The sequence below is a fragment of the Amblyraja radiata genome, chromosome 12 (genome assembly GCF_010909765.2).
Source record: "Amblyraja radiata isolate CabotCenter1 chromosome 12, sAmbRad1.1.pri, whole genome shotgun sequence".
NCBI lineage: Eukaryota > Metazoa > Chordata > Chondrichthyes > Rajiformes > Rajidae > Amblyraja > Amblyraja radiata.
The window spans coordinates 19,273,871-19,293,157 of NC_045967.1; the positions used below are offsets into that span (position 1 = coordinate 19,273,871).

At 43.3% G+C, this 19,287-nt stretch overlaps 1 protein-coding gene across 1 annotated transcript in view; it reads left to right on the top strand.

Moving 5' to 3' along the window:
* The window catches only part of LOC116979420, a 115,850-nt gene that overhangs the window by 37,504 nt on the left and 59,059 nt on the right, over positions 1-19,287 (top strand). The window contains exons 10-12 of the mRNA XM_033030984.1: positions 3,144-3,197; positions 5,472-5,519; positions 7,199-7,267. Coding sequence (XP_032886875.1) covers positions 3,144-3,197; positions 5,472-5,519; positions 7,199-7,267 — 171 coding nt within the window. The remainder of the gene's footprint in view (positions 1-3,143; positions 3,198-5,471; positions 5,520-7,198; positions 7,268-19,287) is intronic.

Here is a 19,287-nt window from a genome sequence, read left to right on the forward strand (position 1 = left end):
CTTCTTCAGACAGATTGTGGTGGGGGTGGGGAAAAAGCAGGAAGAGAGCTGGGGACAGGAGAAAGCTTGGCAAAGGTAAGATTCAGCCTGAAGAAGGATCTAGATCTGAAACATCAAACATTCCTTCTCTCCAGAGATGCTGCCTCTCCCGCATAGTTACTACAGCAAAGGATGGATGGACACAGATGGCAGGACAAAGCCTGGCATGTGATTAGGTGCTACCTGACACTTCACACACTGTTTAAGAAGGAACAGCAGATGTTGGAAAATCGAAGGTACACAAAAATGATGGAGATACTCAGCGGGTGCAGCAGCATCTATGGAGCGAAGGAAATAGGCAAAGTACCGGGCCGAAACCCCCCCATCAGTCTGAAGAAGGGTTTCGGCCCGAAACCTTGCCTATTTCCTTCGCTCCATAGATGCTGCTGCACCCGCTGAGTATCTCCAGCATTTTTGTGTAACTTCACACACTCTGTCCTGCCCACATCTCTCTTCCAGCTTTCTCTTCCACCCCCCCCCCCCCCACCCCCCTCCTACAATCAGTCAAAAGGGTCCCAGCCCAAAACATCGCCTATCCATGTCCTCCAGAGATGCTCCCTGACTTTGTTGCTGGAGTAATATAACCTTACAAATATTGGGACTAGTTATTTACAAAGTTGATGTTGTGAGTTCCTGTTTAGGAAAGGTGTAAGATCTTTCCTCTGTGATATTTGTTCTTAGAATGATTAAAGTAAAACAATAATGTCTCTACCTTAATGTCCTATAAATTATCCGCATTTCCCTACAATCAGGCGGAATCTCCCCCACTCTGTCCTGCCAACACCTCTCTTTTAGCATTCTCCCCACCTCCCACCCAAACACACCCAACAATCAGTCCTGGCTTGGAACACCACCTACCCATGTTCTCCAGAGATGCTGCCTGACCTGCTGAGTTACTCCAGCACTTTGTGCCTTTCTTTGATGAAACCAACATCTGCAGTTCCTTTTTATTACAATCATACACATTATTGGTTGGGTTTTGAGATATCATAACATGCCATTTTAAAAAATCTTGTAAAAAGATCACAAAACATGTCTGTACAGGTTGTGAACCATCACTGTTGGCCTCTCTTATACAAGGCCACGCCGTTTTGGCAACAGCATGCTTTGCTGGCTAAATGTTTTGCCTGCTGCATGTGTCTTGACACAGAGCTGACAGCCTATCAGCCAGCCTTCAAAGATTAAAGAAATTAAAGTTACACTGGGGTTAAAGTTACAAAAGTGTATCGATTTAAGGATTTGTTTTCTATTCTATGTAACTATTCTGTTAACCCTGCCAATACCAAGTGCAGTGATGCTATAGATAGATAGGTGCATGTTAAAAATTTTAAGATGTACGAGACCAAGTTGCGGGGGGAACACTAACCACCCCCCACACACACTAATCACCCCTCCTTGATATTATATTAATATTATTCATTCACTCCTTTTACCCCATCCCCGCCCTATCCAATCAAACATAGCCCCCAACTCGCAGGTACGTCTAGAGAGGGAGGGGGAGTGGGGTCGAGAGAGAGGGCAGAGACAGAGAGGTGGAAGAGAGAGGGGGGAGAGGAGAGGAGGGGTGTAGAGGAGGGGGGGGAGAGGAGGCGCTGGAGAGGAGGCGCTGGAGAGGAGGAGGGGAGCAGGGCGGGCAGGCGGCTGGGGAGTGGGCAGCGAGCGTCAACCAAAGGACTGCGAGTTGGTCGACTTCAATCCAGAGCCCGATTTGCTTGTTCTTTCTGCGTCTTTTGAATACCGGGGGGATGATGTCACTCGCACCGTGTGAAAGATGGCAGGCACGCGATCCATTGTGACGTCATAGGCGAAAGACAGTTGTTTTTATTTCAAAGTTTTGTCCGATTTTTTAACAACTCATTAATAACTCAAGAAATAAAGCATGAATTTTCATATAAGGTGATTTTGGACTCCAGGGGGGAAATCTCTACCGGAATATGTAAAAATGTTACCGTTAGCGCGTCGTTTTTTGGAGAAGATGTGATTGTACACAAACAAATAATCACACAAACACACACATCCAAGATCAGACTTTTAATAGTTACTAGACCACGGGAAGACCTTTTTTCACCCAGTTTTATTCCACCAGGGAGGTCTTACCTTCCACTACCTGCAACCTCCGGCAACCACCTTCAACTAGCATCACATCCGGCTTCGACTAAAAAATTACCGATTTTTAAAACGGCAACCTATTTTAAGTTGTGGCCGGTTTTGAATTTTTTTAAATAATCGCCGGAACATAGAAGAAGCGGAAACCACTTTCGACCATTATGGAGACTGACAAAAACCTCCGGGAACCGCACGGAAACATTGGGTGGGGCGCAAAGTCTCCAGAGGTTTCCGTTCAGGTTTCCTAAGTCGGACAGGGGCATAACAGTGCCAGGGACCTGGGTTCGATCCTGTCCTAGGATGCTGTCTGTTTGGAGTTTGCACGTTCTTCCTGTAACCTCATGGGTTTTCTCCGGGTGCTCTATTTTCCTCTCACATCACAAAGACGTACAGGTTTGTAGGTTAATTGGGTTCTGTAAATTGTCCCTAGTTGAGACGGTGCTAGCGTATAGGTGATCGCTGGTCGGTGTGGACTTGGTGGGATGAAGGGCCTGTCACCACTCTGTATCTAGAATCAATAAACAAAGACTGTTGAATAGCTGGACTTTAAGAATGAGAGCTGGGATGTGGGACAGTCATTAGAGCAGGGAACAAAGGGATGGAATGGCAGGGATGGCAGCAAGAGTTTGTATTTATTTTCTTCTGTACAGATCAGGTTTTCTTTATTTCTGTAGAATATGGTGGTGGGTTACTTGAAGAGGATAGGATTTGGGGAAGAGGGAAATGGTAGGTTTTTCCTAACTGTTTTAGGAAGCTGGACTGCATAGGTTTAAGGTGAGGGGGGATTTCGAAGGGATCCGAGGGACAATTTTTTCACACAGAAGGTAGTGTGTACATGGAGCAATCTGTCAGAGGAAGTGATAGAGGAGGGGGTATACTTACAAAGTTTAAAGACACTTGGACAGATACATGCCTCAAATTACATTGGTGCGATTATTGAAAAAGCAGGTGGTTTTTATTAACAAAAATATTTTTTTATACATTCCACATCAATATAGAGATTGTCATCCCTGAGATAGAAATTATTGAGGAAACTGCAGATGATGTGTCAGGTAAGCAGTCAGTTCAACATTTACTCAACTCACCATAATTGGCAGATATTCAATCACAGACCAGAATGCAGATGAAGCAGGGAGAGAGGGCACAGCGCGCAGCGAGAAGAGCCGCTGCCTCACAGCACCAGATACCCGGGTTCAATGCTGACTGAGCAGAGTTTGCACGTTCTCTGTGACATGGGTTTCCTCCGGGTGCTCCGGTTTCTTCCCATGTTCCAACGATGTGCGGGCTTGTGGGTTAATTGGCCCTCTGTAAATTGCCCCAAGTGTGGTGGGATTGGGTGAGAAAGTGGGATAACGTAAAACTCATGTGAACGGGGTGAATAATGGTCAGTGTGGACGGTGGGCTGTTGGACCTGTTTCATGCTGTATTTTTCTATTTAATTTAATTTTTAAAATGGATAATGGGATAGATGCACACGAAGAGAGGGAAGAAATGGTGACCGGAATGGAAAGAGGCAGGGAGAGCTGTGTGGAAAATGAGACGTGGGGCAAGGCAGAGGGAGAAAGTGAGCAATAAATGTTGGTGAAGTAGAAGGGTTTGGGAAGACCAAGCTCCGTCTTTGAGGGTGTGTTGTGTTCACTGCACCATATGAGGTCTGGTTTTCTTTTCTTTAGTTTGTGAAACCAGCCCCTTTGGCCCACCGAGTTCATGCAGACCAATGATCACCCTTACACTAGTTCTATCCTACACACTGGGGACAATGTACAGAAGCCAATTAACCTACAAACCAGTAGGACTTTGGCATGTGGGAGGAAACCAGGGCGCCAGGAGAAAGCCCACGCGGTCACAGGGAGAATGTACAAACTCCACACAGATAACACCCATGGTCAGGAGCAAACCTGTGACTGGTGCTGTAAGGCAGTAACTAACTCTACCACTATGCCACAGTGCAATAGGGAATTGTTTCTCAAATGTCCAGAGTTCAATATTTCTATTGAGGGGAGGGAATGGGATGATTAGGCCTGTGCCCGCGAAAATGTAGAAACAGCGTTTAATCCAGAGTCTGCTCTTAATTGTATTGGAATTAATCTTGGCCCTGAGATTGTACGCGCTGGTGGAATTGCAATTGATGTCCAGTAGGAAATAACTGTTTCTGCTGTTTAAGGAATGATTCCTTAATATCTGATGACAAGGAACTGCAGATGCTGGTTTAAAAATAAATATAAAAAGTCCTGAAGTAACTTAGTGGGCAGCATTTCTAGAGAACCAATGAGTTTGTGTTTAGGAAACTGCTGTTAAATGACTCACCATCAATTGTGTATTTTCCCTTCCATTTGACCATACCAAGTGCAACACCGCACACTAGGTTGGATTAAACTCTATCTGCCATTTCTCCGCCCATTTCGGAAGCCTGTTTATATCCTGCTGTATACTTTGACAGCCTTCCTTACTGTCAGCAACTCTGCCAATTTTGTGTCATCTTACTATGCAAAACCATCTACATTTATGTCGAACACCCAGATTTCTCAGCACATATCCTTGCAGAACAGTACTGGTGTCAGTCCTCCAGCAAGAATAATCCCCTGCCCCCCAATGCTCTCTGAATCTATGGGTAAACCAAACTACCAAGACTCCATGGATCCCGTGCATCTTAATCTTTTGGATCAAGCTACCATGATAGACTTATTCCAAACCTTACTACAGTCAAAGCAGCCAACATCCATTGTACTAAACCTCATCAATCACCTTCATCATCTCCTCGAATCACTCAATCTAGTCATGACATAACCTGCCACGGACAAAGCCATGCTGATTGTTCAGAATTATTTGTTCTCTTCCAAATGTGAGTAAATCCTGTTATGAAGAACCCTCTTCAGTGGGTTCCCTGTATTTGAGGCTCACTGGCCTAGAATTCCATGGATTATCTCTACTTCCTTAGTTAAACCAAGAAGCAAAATTGACGCACCAAGTGCTGGAGTAACTCAAGAGGTTAGGCAGCATCCCTGGAGAACATGGATAGGTGGCATTTCAGGTTGAAGAAGGGTCCCAACCTGAAATGTCATCTACCCAGATGCTGCCTGATCCGTTGAGTTGCTCCAGCACTTTGTGTCCTTGTGTGTATTGAACAACATTGTCTACTCTCCACATTTAAATTCAGTTTTACCTGTCGTAGACTAATTGAAATGGATTTATACAATTTGGCTTAAAAATCTGCAACCATCAGTATTAATGTGTAATGTATGTTTAATCTGTTACAATTAGTATTAATGTGTATTGTACATTTATTAACAAGGGATTTTTATTATGTTCTTGCAAAAAAACTACAGGCCCTAAATTTGAAATTAATGAAGAGGACTCAACACAACTTGTACCAGGTAAGGAAGTCCAAAGCCAAGTCGAATCTGTTGTCAAATGCTTAAGTACGGTGAAGTAAAGGGAGAACAAAATCTTCTTCATAACGGTATTCCAAAGCTGTATCTTTCAGTCGCTCAGTCGGTCAAACAATTCAAACTGCAAACAGTTATACAAGATTATACAAGATAGTAAAAAGAAAAACATAAAAAAGAAGACATTAGTGCAAAAACACAATTAGAAAACATGGTAATGCAAGAGGTGAGGACTTTTCGGGTCGGGACCCTTCTTCAGACTGATGGAGTTGAGGGGGGGATAGCTGGTGGAGAGAGAGGTGAGGGGACGGAGTGGGACACCCTCTACTCCAGTCTGAAGAAGGGTCCCAACCCAAAACATCGTCTGTCCATTTCCCTCCAGAGATGCTGCCTGGCCCGCTAAGTTCCTCCAGCGCATACTGTAGATTTTTTGCCCAGATGAACAAGGGATTTTGCTCAGATTTATGGATGAGTTTTCCCATTGACAGGGATCTGGACTTGAGGGTTTTCAGGCTTGAGGTATGGGGATGGATTGGATAGGCTGGGGCCGTTTTCTTTGGAGCATCAGAGGGGTGAACTTATTCAGGTGACGAGGTTGTGAGGGGCATGGATAATGTGAATGCTCACAGTTTTTTTCTTAGTGTAGAGGATCCTAAAACTAGAGGACATAGGTTTAAGGTGAGAGTATAGAGATTTAAGAGGGGCCTTCAGGGTAATCCTCATCTGAAATGAGCAGCCAGAGGAATCTATAGAAGCAGTTACAACCATGACTTTTAAAATACATTTGTACAGATTTAAGTATAGGAAGGATGTAGAAGGTTATGGGCAAAGTGCAGGCAAAAAGCACCAGCCAAGTTGCCAATTTGGTTGGCATAGACAAGATGGGCCAAAGGGCCTGTTTCTGCTGCACAGCTCCATGACTTGATGACAGAATTTGACTTGTGTGGCTTTAATTCAGTTTGGCCTGGAAAGTTGCAAGCTACGTAACAGCTGTCATTTATAATGACAAACTATAGTTTTAAAATTTTGAGTTTTGAAGTTGGGAGGTCATGTTGCAGTTATATAATTCATTGGTGAGGCCACATTTCGAGTATTGTGTTCAGTTCCGGGCACCATGTTAGTGGAAAGATGTTGTCAAGTTAGAACGGGTACATAGAAAATTTATGAGGATGTTGCCAGGATCTAAGCTATAGAGAGAGGTTAAGCTGGTTGGGACTATTCCTTGGAGCACACATGGATGAGGGGTGATTTTTTAGAGGTGTAGAAAATCATGAGAGGAATAGATTGGGTAGATGCACAGTATTTTGTCCAGAGTAGGGGAATCGAGAACCAGAGGACATAGGTTTAAGGTGAAGGAGGAAAGATTTAATCAGAATCTGAGGGGTAACTTTTTCACACAAAGAGTGATGGGTGTATGGAACGAGCTGCCAGAGGAGGTAGTTGAATAAGGGACTATTGCAACGTTTAAGAAGCAATTGGACAGGCACATGGATAGGACAGGTTTAGAGGGATATGGGCCAAACGCAGGCAGCTGGGACTAGTGTGGATGGGACAAATTGGTCGGTGTGGGCAACTCCGTGTAGGGCCTGTTTCCATGCTGTATGACCATGACTCTGTGATAATGATTGGTTAACCAATGTATTTTGGTCACGTCCGTGTGGTTGTAGACACTACAAGCCCTGAACTGGAAAGTCCTGAGGTCACCTCAAATGATTCAGAAATCGCATTAGTATCAGGTAAGATCAAGACTACACTGTTGGATGTAAGGCCTATTGATGCAAAGCCAGAATACAAAATAGTTGATTTTAATGTACTCAATGTTTTTATTTCTATGTACAACTATGCTAAGTAAAATTACATGCCCATTTCCTTTAAATTAAGTTAGCTCATGGTGACGGGTTATGTCCTACGTTCCTTGATTCCATTCACATCCAATAAAATATTGGGTACAACAACCTCTTGTAGAGGCTCTGATGCATTTTGTTTAACATTTTTTTTGAGGAAGTCTTATATGTTTAATGAAGAAATAGTTCTAAGGGTTTGACCCCCTGCTCCAGGTGAAAGAGATATGGAGAAAATTGGCACGCTACTCCACGTTTCTCGACCTTACATTTGTTCTGCTTGGGAGAGCAAACTTTGAATCTTTGAAAAATTGGTAAGAGTCATTGGAGACGTGCTGAATTTCCTTCAGCTTCTGAGGAAGGTGTGGCATTGGTATGCTTTTTTAGCTTTGGTGTCAATGTGGTTCAACTAGGAAAATTTGTTGGTAATAGTTAGAGCTAAGATAGGAAAGGTTTAGGGAGATATACCCAAACACAGACAAATAAGACTCGTTCAGGTAGTCACCTTCTTTGGTCTGGACAAGTTTAGCTAAAAGACCTGTTTCCATGTTGTGTAATTCAATTACTCCATGACTTTCATCCATCAATAATGGAATAACATTTGTCACCGGATTGATATTCCTTTTGCAAGGCAGCTTTTTAAGAAATGCCCCAGCATACAGATGCCACATCCTGACATAAAAAGGCGGTGCAGGCTCGAAGGGCCGAATGGCCTACTCCTGCACCTAATTTCTAAAAAGGGCAGGCAGAGAGGCAATAGTGTATGTGTTAGAGTATTGGAATAAGTCATTGTCGTGGTTACCGATACTCAAAATTAAGTCAGGCGATGCGGAGAATTCATCAAAAAGTTCAAACCTTTATTTGCAAATCAAGGCTGGGACACTCAAAGAGTAAATCACTTGACTGCCCACTTCACACAGAGAGTTGGTTCTTTTTATGGCATGTTTAACTCTGTACGTCCCAACCCCGGTACACTTCCATAATCAATCACTTGCAGACATTCCCTTATCAATAACCAATCACTTGCAGCCATTCCGTTATCATTAACCAATTACCTGCATTCACATCTCCCTTCCCTACCCCAGTTATTTTCCATCTTTCAATCCATCCTTGTTTAAACCACATGACTTCTCCTATCTTGCCCCCCCCCCCCCCCCCTTATCTCTTGCTCATCCAGCTAGGGTTTGTTACAGAGTTACAAAAGTCATATATCTGTCACAATTGATTTACGCTAATTGCAGAACAAGCTGCGAGAGAAGAACCAAAGCTTACACAAGACCTCACAAAAAAAAACCCAAAACAGAGCACAAAAGGCTTATGCAAACAAGCAGAGCAAAGGCTTATACAAACATGCGGAGTTATCAAAGTTAAAATACAAAGGATAAAAGTTAAGTATCTCAAGTATTACAAACACTAAGGATATAAAAAATATAAAAGTTAAAATACTGATTTCTGTACTTTCATATAATTCCCCCCTTTGAAACCTAATCGGTCTCACAGAAAAAGAAAACCAAAAGCTGCACATATTGGTGCCGAATCAAACTACAACTAGCCCCCAAAATCAGGGTCCTCATATTTATAATGTTCAGCCTCATGGTGTTCTTTCTCTGGGGTCCTGGTTCACTGGGCCAAAAACCCACCCCCAGAAAAAAGACCCATCAATCCTTACAGGCTATTATTCAATATTCCTCTGGTGTGTTTTGCACGTCATTGTAGTATTCTATCAGCGGGGTCTGCTTTCTAGGAGACCAGATTCGCCTTTTTCCTGGAGCAAAGGGAGCGGCTTTGAAGTGGCTCTTACTAGGAGAGATTTAATACAGGGAAAAACACAACATAGCACAACAGTAATCACCAGCAGCGAAGCTCCAATAGTCACTCACGACTTGGCCAACCATGCTCCCCAACCTCCTAACATATTTTCTAGCCAATCAAAGAATTGATGTCCAAAACGCACATTCTGCTCAAGCTCTTTTCTCAGATTCTTCAACTTATCCATTGCTTTAGTGAATGACCCCTCGGGCTGGTGTTTTTAGCTATGAAGGTGCAGCAGTGTACCCCACACAGGACGCATGCGCCCCCTTTTTCTGCTAGCAACCAATCTCGGGCTTGCCTATTCTGCTATGCCATCTTAGAGGTGGCATCAAGCTGGTCCCCTAGGGCCAATAGTGCATCCTCAGTGTAATTAATAATTCTCTGCTGGTTATAATAAATATAGTTGATCCCTTCTGTATTTTTTGCAGGCGTGATCCAAATGAGTATTGACTCCAACCTGACAGCAATCTCACTCCTATCTTTAAACTCATTGGGGATTTCTTTTGGTTGCCCTATCTAGGTAAACTCCTTCAGGAAGGGTTTCAAATGACATCTTCCTACGGGTCTTTGCATATATTCATTTTGGGCTTATGACGAGGACGGGCTGTGCTAACATTACCCTAGCACTCAATCCGGTCCAGTTGGGTGGGAGTGTGTTCCTGGCCCTGCCCTCACACATCCAAAATTTATCCGCTACTGCTACATCTGCTGTTAGAATAGTCCTGCAATCTGGTAGTGAAATAGGGCTGTTAGACATGGGCATATTTTGGGCCAACTGACTCGGGTCTTTTTGATTGCATGTCCATATTGTGCTGCAGCTGCCTGAGAAATGTCCTACTGGGTGTATGCCATTCACCGCAAGGTAGCACTCATACTGTTTTGCAGTTGTAATTTCTATCCCTAATGGTGATTTGGGATAGGGTTCTCTAACCTGTGTGAAATTCCATAATGTGCATTGGTCTGCCGGAACCATCCCTTGTGTTGATCCTGCTGAGTTTAGACCCTGTTCCGGACATTGAGAAATATTTGACCACTGTGTTATACTTTGCTAGAATTTTGCACTATATATATAGTTATGAGGATCCGGTACAGCCAGTGTTTTTTCTGTGGCCTTAGCGCATATCATGCGTTGTGGTGATCTCTACGTCTGTGCCGTGTATCGTGCCCACTTACACCAATCATTAGTGGCAGCTCTGGACCTTTCGGCCGAGCTATCGCGGTTCCCTGCCCCAAGGTCTACACGGCCTTGCACCAATTCCCCTAACCCCCCTGATGAGGCGGCGGAGTTACCAGGCCATATCTGCCATGTTGATGGTTTCCAGTTCTGAGTGGGGAGGGACAGTATTGGCATCCCCATCCCGCCTCTACGCATACTATTAGGAGGGGGACATTCGTTTGTGACCTCATTTACAACAGCCTCAGAGTCACCAGTGTCTCCAAAAACCCCACTTATTATCTGGTTAAAGCTCTGCTCTTCCCTTGTGCAATGATTGAGATGGTACCTTGTGGATCGACCTTCTACCTGAACAGCGGTGGGCGAGGCCTTAGTTACTGTGAACGGTCCTTCCCTTCTTGGCTCATTCCACTTCCTTCGGAAGGTTAATACACAAACCTTGTGTCAGGGTTTAATGGGTCTTTCCTCCTGGTCCACCTCCAGTTTATTTTGCTTTTCCTGTGCATAAATAGACTTGTGTATCATAGTTAACTGTTACACATACTGCTTAACTTCTACCTCTAACTGCTCCAAACTTGATCCCTTGTTGGCGCTGGCATGGGTCTGCCAGTGAGCATTTTCTCGTGTGGTGTCAAATTAGTTATTCGATTAGTTTGCATGCGACAGCTCATCAGTGCCAATGGCAGGGCATCGATCCAATTCAACTTTGTAGTTGCACAAATCTTATTTAGCTTCACCTTCAATGTCCCATTAATTCTTTCCACCATGCCCTATGACTGAGGGTGGTACACACACCCAAACCTTTGTTTCACTCTCAGGGCCTATAGCACCAACTTTCTGGACTATTTCCTGGATAATAGCCGACCTTGTCGGAGCTAATTTTTGTAGATGCCAAACCTTGGGATTACTTCATTCATCAGAAACTTTACTACAGTCCCTGCGCCTAAATCTTTGGAAGGTACTGTCTCCACCCACTTGCTAAATCTATTGATCACTACTAGCATGTACCTTTTCCCTCTTACTGTCTTTATCATATCCACATAGTCGATCACCAGGTGCCTAAATGGCCCTTCGGGCACAGGTATGTGACCTATAGGTGTTATTATTCCCTTTCTAACATTGTTTTGAGCACATACCTCATACTGTGATAAAATGTGGGTCTACTGAAGCTTGTAAATAGGGTGACCAGAACCCATACTTTGGGATCTGTGGGATCCAGATCCAAGCTTGAGGTGCAATAACAGCTGATCGCCATCCAGACGCCGTTCTGGCTGCTTCATCTGCGGCGTGATTTCCCTTTGTGATCATGTCGTTTCCCTTCTTATGTGCCTGGCATTTAACAATAGCTAGTGCCCAGGCTTCATGAATGCCCTTATCGGGTCTTAAATTTGCTGATAATGTTGTATGGGGTCTCCGTTGCTTTTCTTAAAGCCTCTCTGTTTCCACACTGCCCCCAAACAAGTGACATACGCTGTGTACATATGCTGAATCTGTATAAACATCAACTTTCTCACCTTCCATCATTTCACATGTTGCTATTAAAGCCTTAATGTCTGCCAACTGGGCTGAGCAAGGTTGCAGGCAAACTTCCAATTTGATTATCTTAAAGCCTGTTTGGTCCTGTTGCACCACTGCAAACCCTGCATGATTGCCATTATGAACCCTATAACAAGAACCATCCACAAACAAGATCGTTTTAACAGTTTCTACATTCCATGTTCCTCTGACTGGCCAAGACTCATCACCCAAACGTTTGGTCATTTTATAACTCAACTCTTTATAATCTTTATTACTATTAGGATTCAATTAACACATGTTGGACGGGCGTACCCCCATCTTTTTTATCCAGGTTATTCCCAATAGCCGCCAGGTTTTTCTCAGCCCAGCTGCTTCTCAACCTAGTTGCAAGTCTCTTCTCTGCCCGGCTAATTCTCAACCTGGTCCTTACTGGATACTCTCCTAGTAGCAAAATACCTCACCAACTATTTTTCTAGTAACAAATCATACACAAATGGTCTTACCTTCATTATCTGTTTCTAAGAATTTCGGCAGGGAACCAGATCAACCTGCTACGAAGGACCTCAGTGTTCCCGGGAGCTTCTATCAGGGGGTCAGTCTCAAAGGGTCTGACTAGTGCACTTTTCTCTCCCCATCTGATCCCGGTGAACCTGTGGCCACTTATTCAGTCGTTGGTTGATGGTCCCAGCGAAATCCCAGTTCACTTGCCAAATAGTAATGTTCGCATCATAAAAAAAGAGACAAAATACAACCATACAAGCTTTTACTTTTTATGGCAGACTGGAGTGGTTGGAGATATTACAGTCCAGAAGTATCCAGTGATAATTCTGGTTCTCCCAAAATACCACTCTAACAAAGAATCCTGGGGTCTTTTATTCAAAAATAGTCACGCACACAGAATATCGGGCATTAGGTAATGTCCCAAAATGCAACAGTCCAGTCCTAACATGTTGTTTTTCTGTGCCAGCTCGTGGCTGTCCCGTTATCAGTTAGTCTGTCCCTCTTATCTGTTTGAACTGTTAGAAAGCATGTCTGAAAAAAACAATGCAAAACCTTAAAATCTGGTCATGTATTCCAGCAAGCAATGCAATAGCAATTAAATCATTTTCAATTGTTCCAATCCATCTCCCCAATATTCACAATTTTAAATTCCTAGTTAAAATTTATACTAATAACAATTTCCCAAATTAACTTTGTTTTTTTCTAATATATTGGCTTATCCAATCTCATCTAACCCGTGGCCGGTGTGGCATCCAAGACTCCTTTTGAACTCAATTCAAAAGATAAGAAATAGGAAGAAAACTTAAAACATCAATAAGACAAAATCTCCTCTGTTGAAAGTTAGGAGAAAATAAAGAATGAACACTTAATTTTCATAGGTTGCTAATGAATTTGAAGGGCCAAATGGCCTACTCCTGCACCTTTTTTCCATTTGCAAAGAACAAAGGAAAATAAAATAACTGTGTGGCTCCACCCCCATACAATTGCAATTTCTTAAAGACACACACTACCTCTAAAAACACATGAGACTACAAAGATTTATCACGTAAAAGAGCAAGCTCATTCAATGATACCTTATTTCATCTGAAGTGTAGGATTAAATCAGCATTCATCCAAAATCGGTTCCACAAACATTTTCATTCTGACTTCAAAGAAATCATACAACTCTTAATACTTTGATACACCCAAATACGTTCATACATTGTTCATAAATTCAACACATACTGAAGAACAGTCGCGATCCAAAACACACATTTAGACATCCCTGTATCCCTCTCTCTCCCTCCGTTATTGATACTCCCCCCTCTTAGACACTGCTCATTTATAGAAGCTTCAAAGTGTAATCTACATTCCACATTCCCTTTCCTCCTTTCCAGCGTACACAAATTTTATCCGAGAACAGTGCACCAGAGGCCAATCAAAGGGTCATGGCACAGCCCTCTCGTTTCCATAGTTGTTTCTCATATACAAAGGCGTCCCTTTGTAATTTCTAAACCTCCCTTTGTCTGACAAGACCGTTCTGTTTATTAGAATCTTTGGTTCTGTGGGGACGAGTGTGAAGAATTTGCAAACTGCTGTGCAGGCAGTACTGTCAGCTAGGGCATCACCCTGGGAGACTGCTTTGTAGTGGCCACTCATATAGGCATTGTACTTAATAATGGCCAGGTGGACTGGGGGGACTGAGGCTTGCAGTATGGCTATCGTCTTTAAGTTGTGAAAGCGTTGTCTTTAAGTTGTGAAAGTCTTCTTGTTGAAATGAGAGAGTTAAAATGAAAAGGATTAATCTGCTACGAATGGGCGGGCATAATTCACAGTGGGATGGTCCAATTCACTGGGAGTCAGGATCCTGGGCGTGGTGATTGGACATTGATCCAGATTATGATTAGTCAAACTCCCTGTCATTCAGGGTCTTGCCACACCGCACACCCACCAATCTCCACAAACAAAGCCACAAAGTCTTTAAGAAGGAACTGCAGATGCTGGAAAATCGAAGGTACACACAAATGCTGGAGAAACTCAGCGGGTGCAGCAGCATCTATGGAGCGAAGGAAATAGGCAAAGTTTCGGGCCGAAACCCTTCTTCAGACTGATGGGGGGTGGGCGGGGAGAAGAAAGGAAAAAGGAGAAGGAGGAGCCCGAAGGCTGAGGGATGGGAGGAGACAGCCCGAGGGCTGGGGAAGGGGAGGAGACAGCAAGGGCTAACAAAATTGGGAGAATTCAATGTTCACAAAGTCTCAACTTTTTCTCTCTTCAGCAGAGGGAAGCTCCCTACTCTGTACCAAAAGTTATTCAAAGTTCGAAGGCAAGCTTGTTTTAAACTAAGCTGTTGGCTGGGATTTAAAGGTCTTGAGCAGCCTCAATTCTCATGCTTTTTTTTCTTCTTTAATCTTCTTTGATTTGTCTGCTGTTTCTCTCTCTCTGGTGCTCTGCGTTGTTTAACTCTTTCACTGTTGGATTCAATACTACTTCTTCTGCCTCAGCCCTTTCCCTTCTTTCTCCTCTGCCTTTTTAGTCTCCAAGTCGCCATCAGTATCATTTTCGTCTGGGGGTGCCCTTCCCTGTAGGGGTGCTAGAGCCCTCCCCCTACGGTATCTTATATGGGGGAGGTGGTCTACACTATTCCTGACTTTGTTCCTCATTCCCCACCGAATTTGTTCCTTCATCCCCCCTCTTCTATAAACAGGGTTGCCGGTAATTACCGGTGCCGGGTTTGGTCTTAACTACTAATTGCTTGCTCTCTGAACTCTTCTTATCAGTGCTTTCTTTCTCTGCCTTGGCCCTTAGCAATTTGCAATTTTATGTTACCTAATTAGTCCCTATTCTCCTTGACTTTACCTGTTCTGCTCGTACAGACCCCTATTTACCTAGTGCGGTATCCACAGAACATCTTATCCTGACCGTACAGACCCCTATTTACCTAGGGCGGTATCCACAGAATGCCTTGTCCATTCAGTCCCCTTACATTAAGGCGGTATCCTGCCCGTACGGACCCCTATCTACCTAGGGCGGTAACCGCATGATGCCTTGTCCATTCAGTCCCGTTACTCATCTTAGGGCGGTATGCACAAGGTCTTATTCTTATCACACAGAATCTACTTTCTCAGATCAATTATTTTCTACTTACCCTACTGCGCAGTCTTTTCAAGTAATCCTCCGGGTCGCTTGTTAGAATAATTTAGTGACAGATTCTTTGGATTGGAGAGGCCCTCTGACCGCCTGGATGCTTCTGTGTCCTCCGTGGCTTCCCGTTTACGATAGGTTGTTAGTCCAAATGAAGCGGAAAACCACCTATCTTTTTGCGGGTGGCCACCCTTGTCCTGTTGGCTCCAGGAGTCCCTGAGAAGAACTCTTGGCTGGTCGTTCTTTACCGAATGGGCCTCTTTCCGATCCTGCCGACTGCGCCAGTTTTGTCGTGGTTACCGATACTCAAAATTAAGTCGGCGACGTGGAGAATTCTTCAAGAAGTTCAAACCTTTATTTGCAAATCAAGGCTGGGACACTCAAAGACTAAATCTCTTGACTGCCACTTCACACAAAGAGTTGCTTCTTTATAAGACAAGTTTAACTCTGTACGTCCCACCCCCGGTACATTTCCATACCCAATCACTTGCAGACATTCCCTTATCAATAACCAATTACCTGCATTCACATCTCCCCTCCTACCCCAGTTATTTTCCATCTCTCAATCCATCCTTGTTTAAACCAATGACTGCTCCTATCTTGGCCCCTCTTATCTCTTGCTCATCCAGCTGTTTGTTACAGAGTTACAAAGCTCATATACCTATAACAATTGATTTACGCTAATTGCAGAACAAGCTGCGAGAGAAGAACCAAAAGCTTACACAAGGCCTTACAAAAACGAACACCGAACACAAATGGCTTATGCAAACAAGCAGAGCAAAGGCTTATACAAACATGCGGAGTTAACAAAGTTAAAATACAAAGGGTAAAAATTAAGTTTCTCAAGTATTACAAACTTGTATAAGGATATAAAAAAATATAAAAGTTAAAATACTGATTTCTGTACTTCCATACTGTCGGCTCCAGTGACTCCCTTCCCCTCACTAATTTATGTGAACTATCCAATTTCTATCTCAATGACATTGCACCGGAGCTTATTACTAGGTCATAGTGCTTGAAGAGTTCAGATCATTGATAAATTTGCAGATAATGTCACGCATCATGTGTTGAACCCTATAGATTGTAGCCACCGTAGAACCTACATATCCAGCAGGTAATTTAGTTTATTGTAATGTGTACCGTACAGTAAAAAGCATTTTTTGTTGTTTGCTATCCAGTCAGCGGAAAGACTATACATGATTATAATTAAGTAGTCCACCATGTACAGATAAAGGGAATAACGTTTAGTGCAAGACAAAGTCTAGTAAAGTCTGATTAAAGATAGTCTGAGGGTTTCCATTGAGGTAGATGGTAGGTCAGGAACTCTTGAAGATTCCTAAATAACTCTTTGCATTGAAGGCAAACTGACTAGAGGGAATTTAGTGTGATCTGAGATGCCAATTTGTAATGCGAGTAATATTTTTATGTATGATGGAGTGGATGATTTGTTAATGAAGGTATTTTTGTAATTGTATGTAGTCCCTGATTTACTGCTTAAGAGGAAGCAGTCACATTCAATACCAGGTAAGCAACCTGCTCGGTGTTGTTGGTTTACTAATTAAAAGGTTCAAATCTGCCATTAATTGATTGACATTGAATGATCGAAAGATACAGCATGGAAACAGGCAGTTCAGCCAGAGTCCAGAGTTCAGCCATCTATCATGATAAACACCACCCCTCACCTGTTCACACTGCTTTTATGTTGCCCAACTCTGGGCTATTGACAGCTATTCAGATGAAGCTGGGTGAGAAGGCAAAAAGGAATGACTGAATCTAGAGTGACAAAGGGACCTTGTCAAGAGGGACAGGTAGCACCTGAACTAGAGGGGGGCCCAAATCCTGAGCTACTCGGGTGGGTTTAAACTAGACTGGACGAGGTGGTGGGACCCAGAGTAGTAGTGAGGCAGATGCGAAAGTTGAAGCAAAAACAGAAGTTAAAGTGAACAAATTTAATAGAACTGGAGCACAGCAGAGAGCAAGGGAAGACTGAGGGAACAAACTGCATTTGTTTCAATGCACGAGGCCTAACAGGTGTGGTAGATGAACTCAGGGCATGGATAGGTACATGGAACTGGAGTATTATAGCTCTTACAGAAATGTGACTGAGGGAGGGACAGGACTGGCAGCTCAGTGCTCTGGGGTACAAATACTACAGGATGGACATGGATGAAGGTGAGAGAGGTGGGGGAGTGGTGTCTTTGATGAGGATGAGGATGAGGATGAGAGGATATTCCCAGGGGATTGTCCAGTGAGTCTATATGGATGAGAAATAAGAAAGGGGTATTAAAAAGGAACTGCAGATGCTGGTTTATAACAAGGATGGTCACAAAATGCTGGAGTAACTCAGCGGGTTAGGCAGCATCTCTGGAGAAAATGGATAGGTGATGTGTTTTGGGTCGGGACCCTTCTTCAGAATAAGAAGGTTGGTGATCACTTTGATGAGATTGCATTCCTTTTGTCAGTGGAAGTTAGAAGAGGAAATATGTAGAGATGTCACAGATTATCTGCAAGGATATTAAGTTTGTAATAGTGGGAGATTTTAACTTTGAGTGGGACTGCCTTATTGCTAAGGGCTTGAATGGGGTGGAATTTGTGAGGTGTGTTCAGAAAGAATTCTCTATCAATATAGAGATGACCCCACAGGAGAAGGTGCTAAACTCAACCTCATTTTGTGAAATATGGCAGAGGAGGTGACTGAAGTGTTAGTGGGGGAGCACCTTGGGACCAGTGACCATGTGGATTATTTTTTTTGGAAAGATAGAACTGATCCAAAATAGAAGTCCTAAACTGGGGCAAGGCCAATTTTGATATGATTAGATAGGAACTTCCAAAAATTGATTGAGAGAAGCTGTTTGCGGGTCAAAAGACGTGTTTAGTGGAAGGCTTTGACAGAAGAAATGTGGGATAGCGAGAGTTCAGGGATGTCGTTTTTGTTAGAACGAAGAGCTAGGTGGAAAATCTGTAGAGCTGGACTGTTAATTTAGGAACCTGTGTTCTTATTTCGGGAGGATAAACAGTTAATGTGTTCCTTTTGCTGTTATTGGAAAGAACAAATTGAAAAAGGATTATTATCTTCATTCGATTGTGTGTCAGGCGACGTATGTTTGCTTCTGTCATCGTCCAACATGTTGACAGAATTGGACGCCCGACACGTCACAGAGTGCATTGTGTCTCCGTTTCCGGGGATCGTCACGAGGAGGCTTCTGTCATGATCCCCATTGTTATCTAAAATGCACTGTTTGCATTGATGTTTAAAGCCAAAACATACTACTGAAATCCCATATTGGAATGGACTTTTCAACTAAGAATGGGCCCAGTCTACAAAACCAGATGGTGTTTTCACACAGGAAAAACATTAAAACCCTATTTGGCCATGGCCAATCTGATCCCGACACAAGCCCAACGATTGCTTAATGCCGGAGCTGATTTACACCTAGCATGTTTAGTTGGGTCCATTCCAGAGGCAGGAGTAACTCCCTGTATTTCCCATATCTATCATCTCCCACAATACTGGCACATTTCATTTACAAAGAGTTGGACCAAATGACTTAGACATTTTTGGATACTCGACCCGGTTGAGCCCACACCTCGTGGACTGACGGTTCAAAAAGGCAGCTTTAGGTTATGTTTAGTTTAGAGATATAGCATTGAAACAGGTCCTTTGGCCCACCACGTGCACGTTGACCATCAATTACCCATTCACACCAGGTCATTAGGACATAAGTAATCGGAGCAGAATTAGGCCATTCAGCTCATCAAGTCTACCCGGCCATACAATCATGGCTGTTCA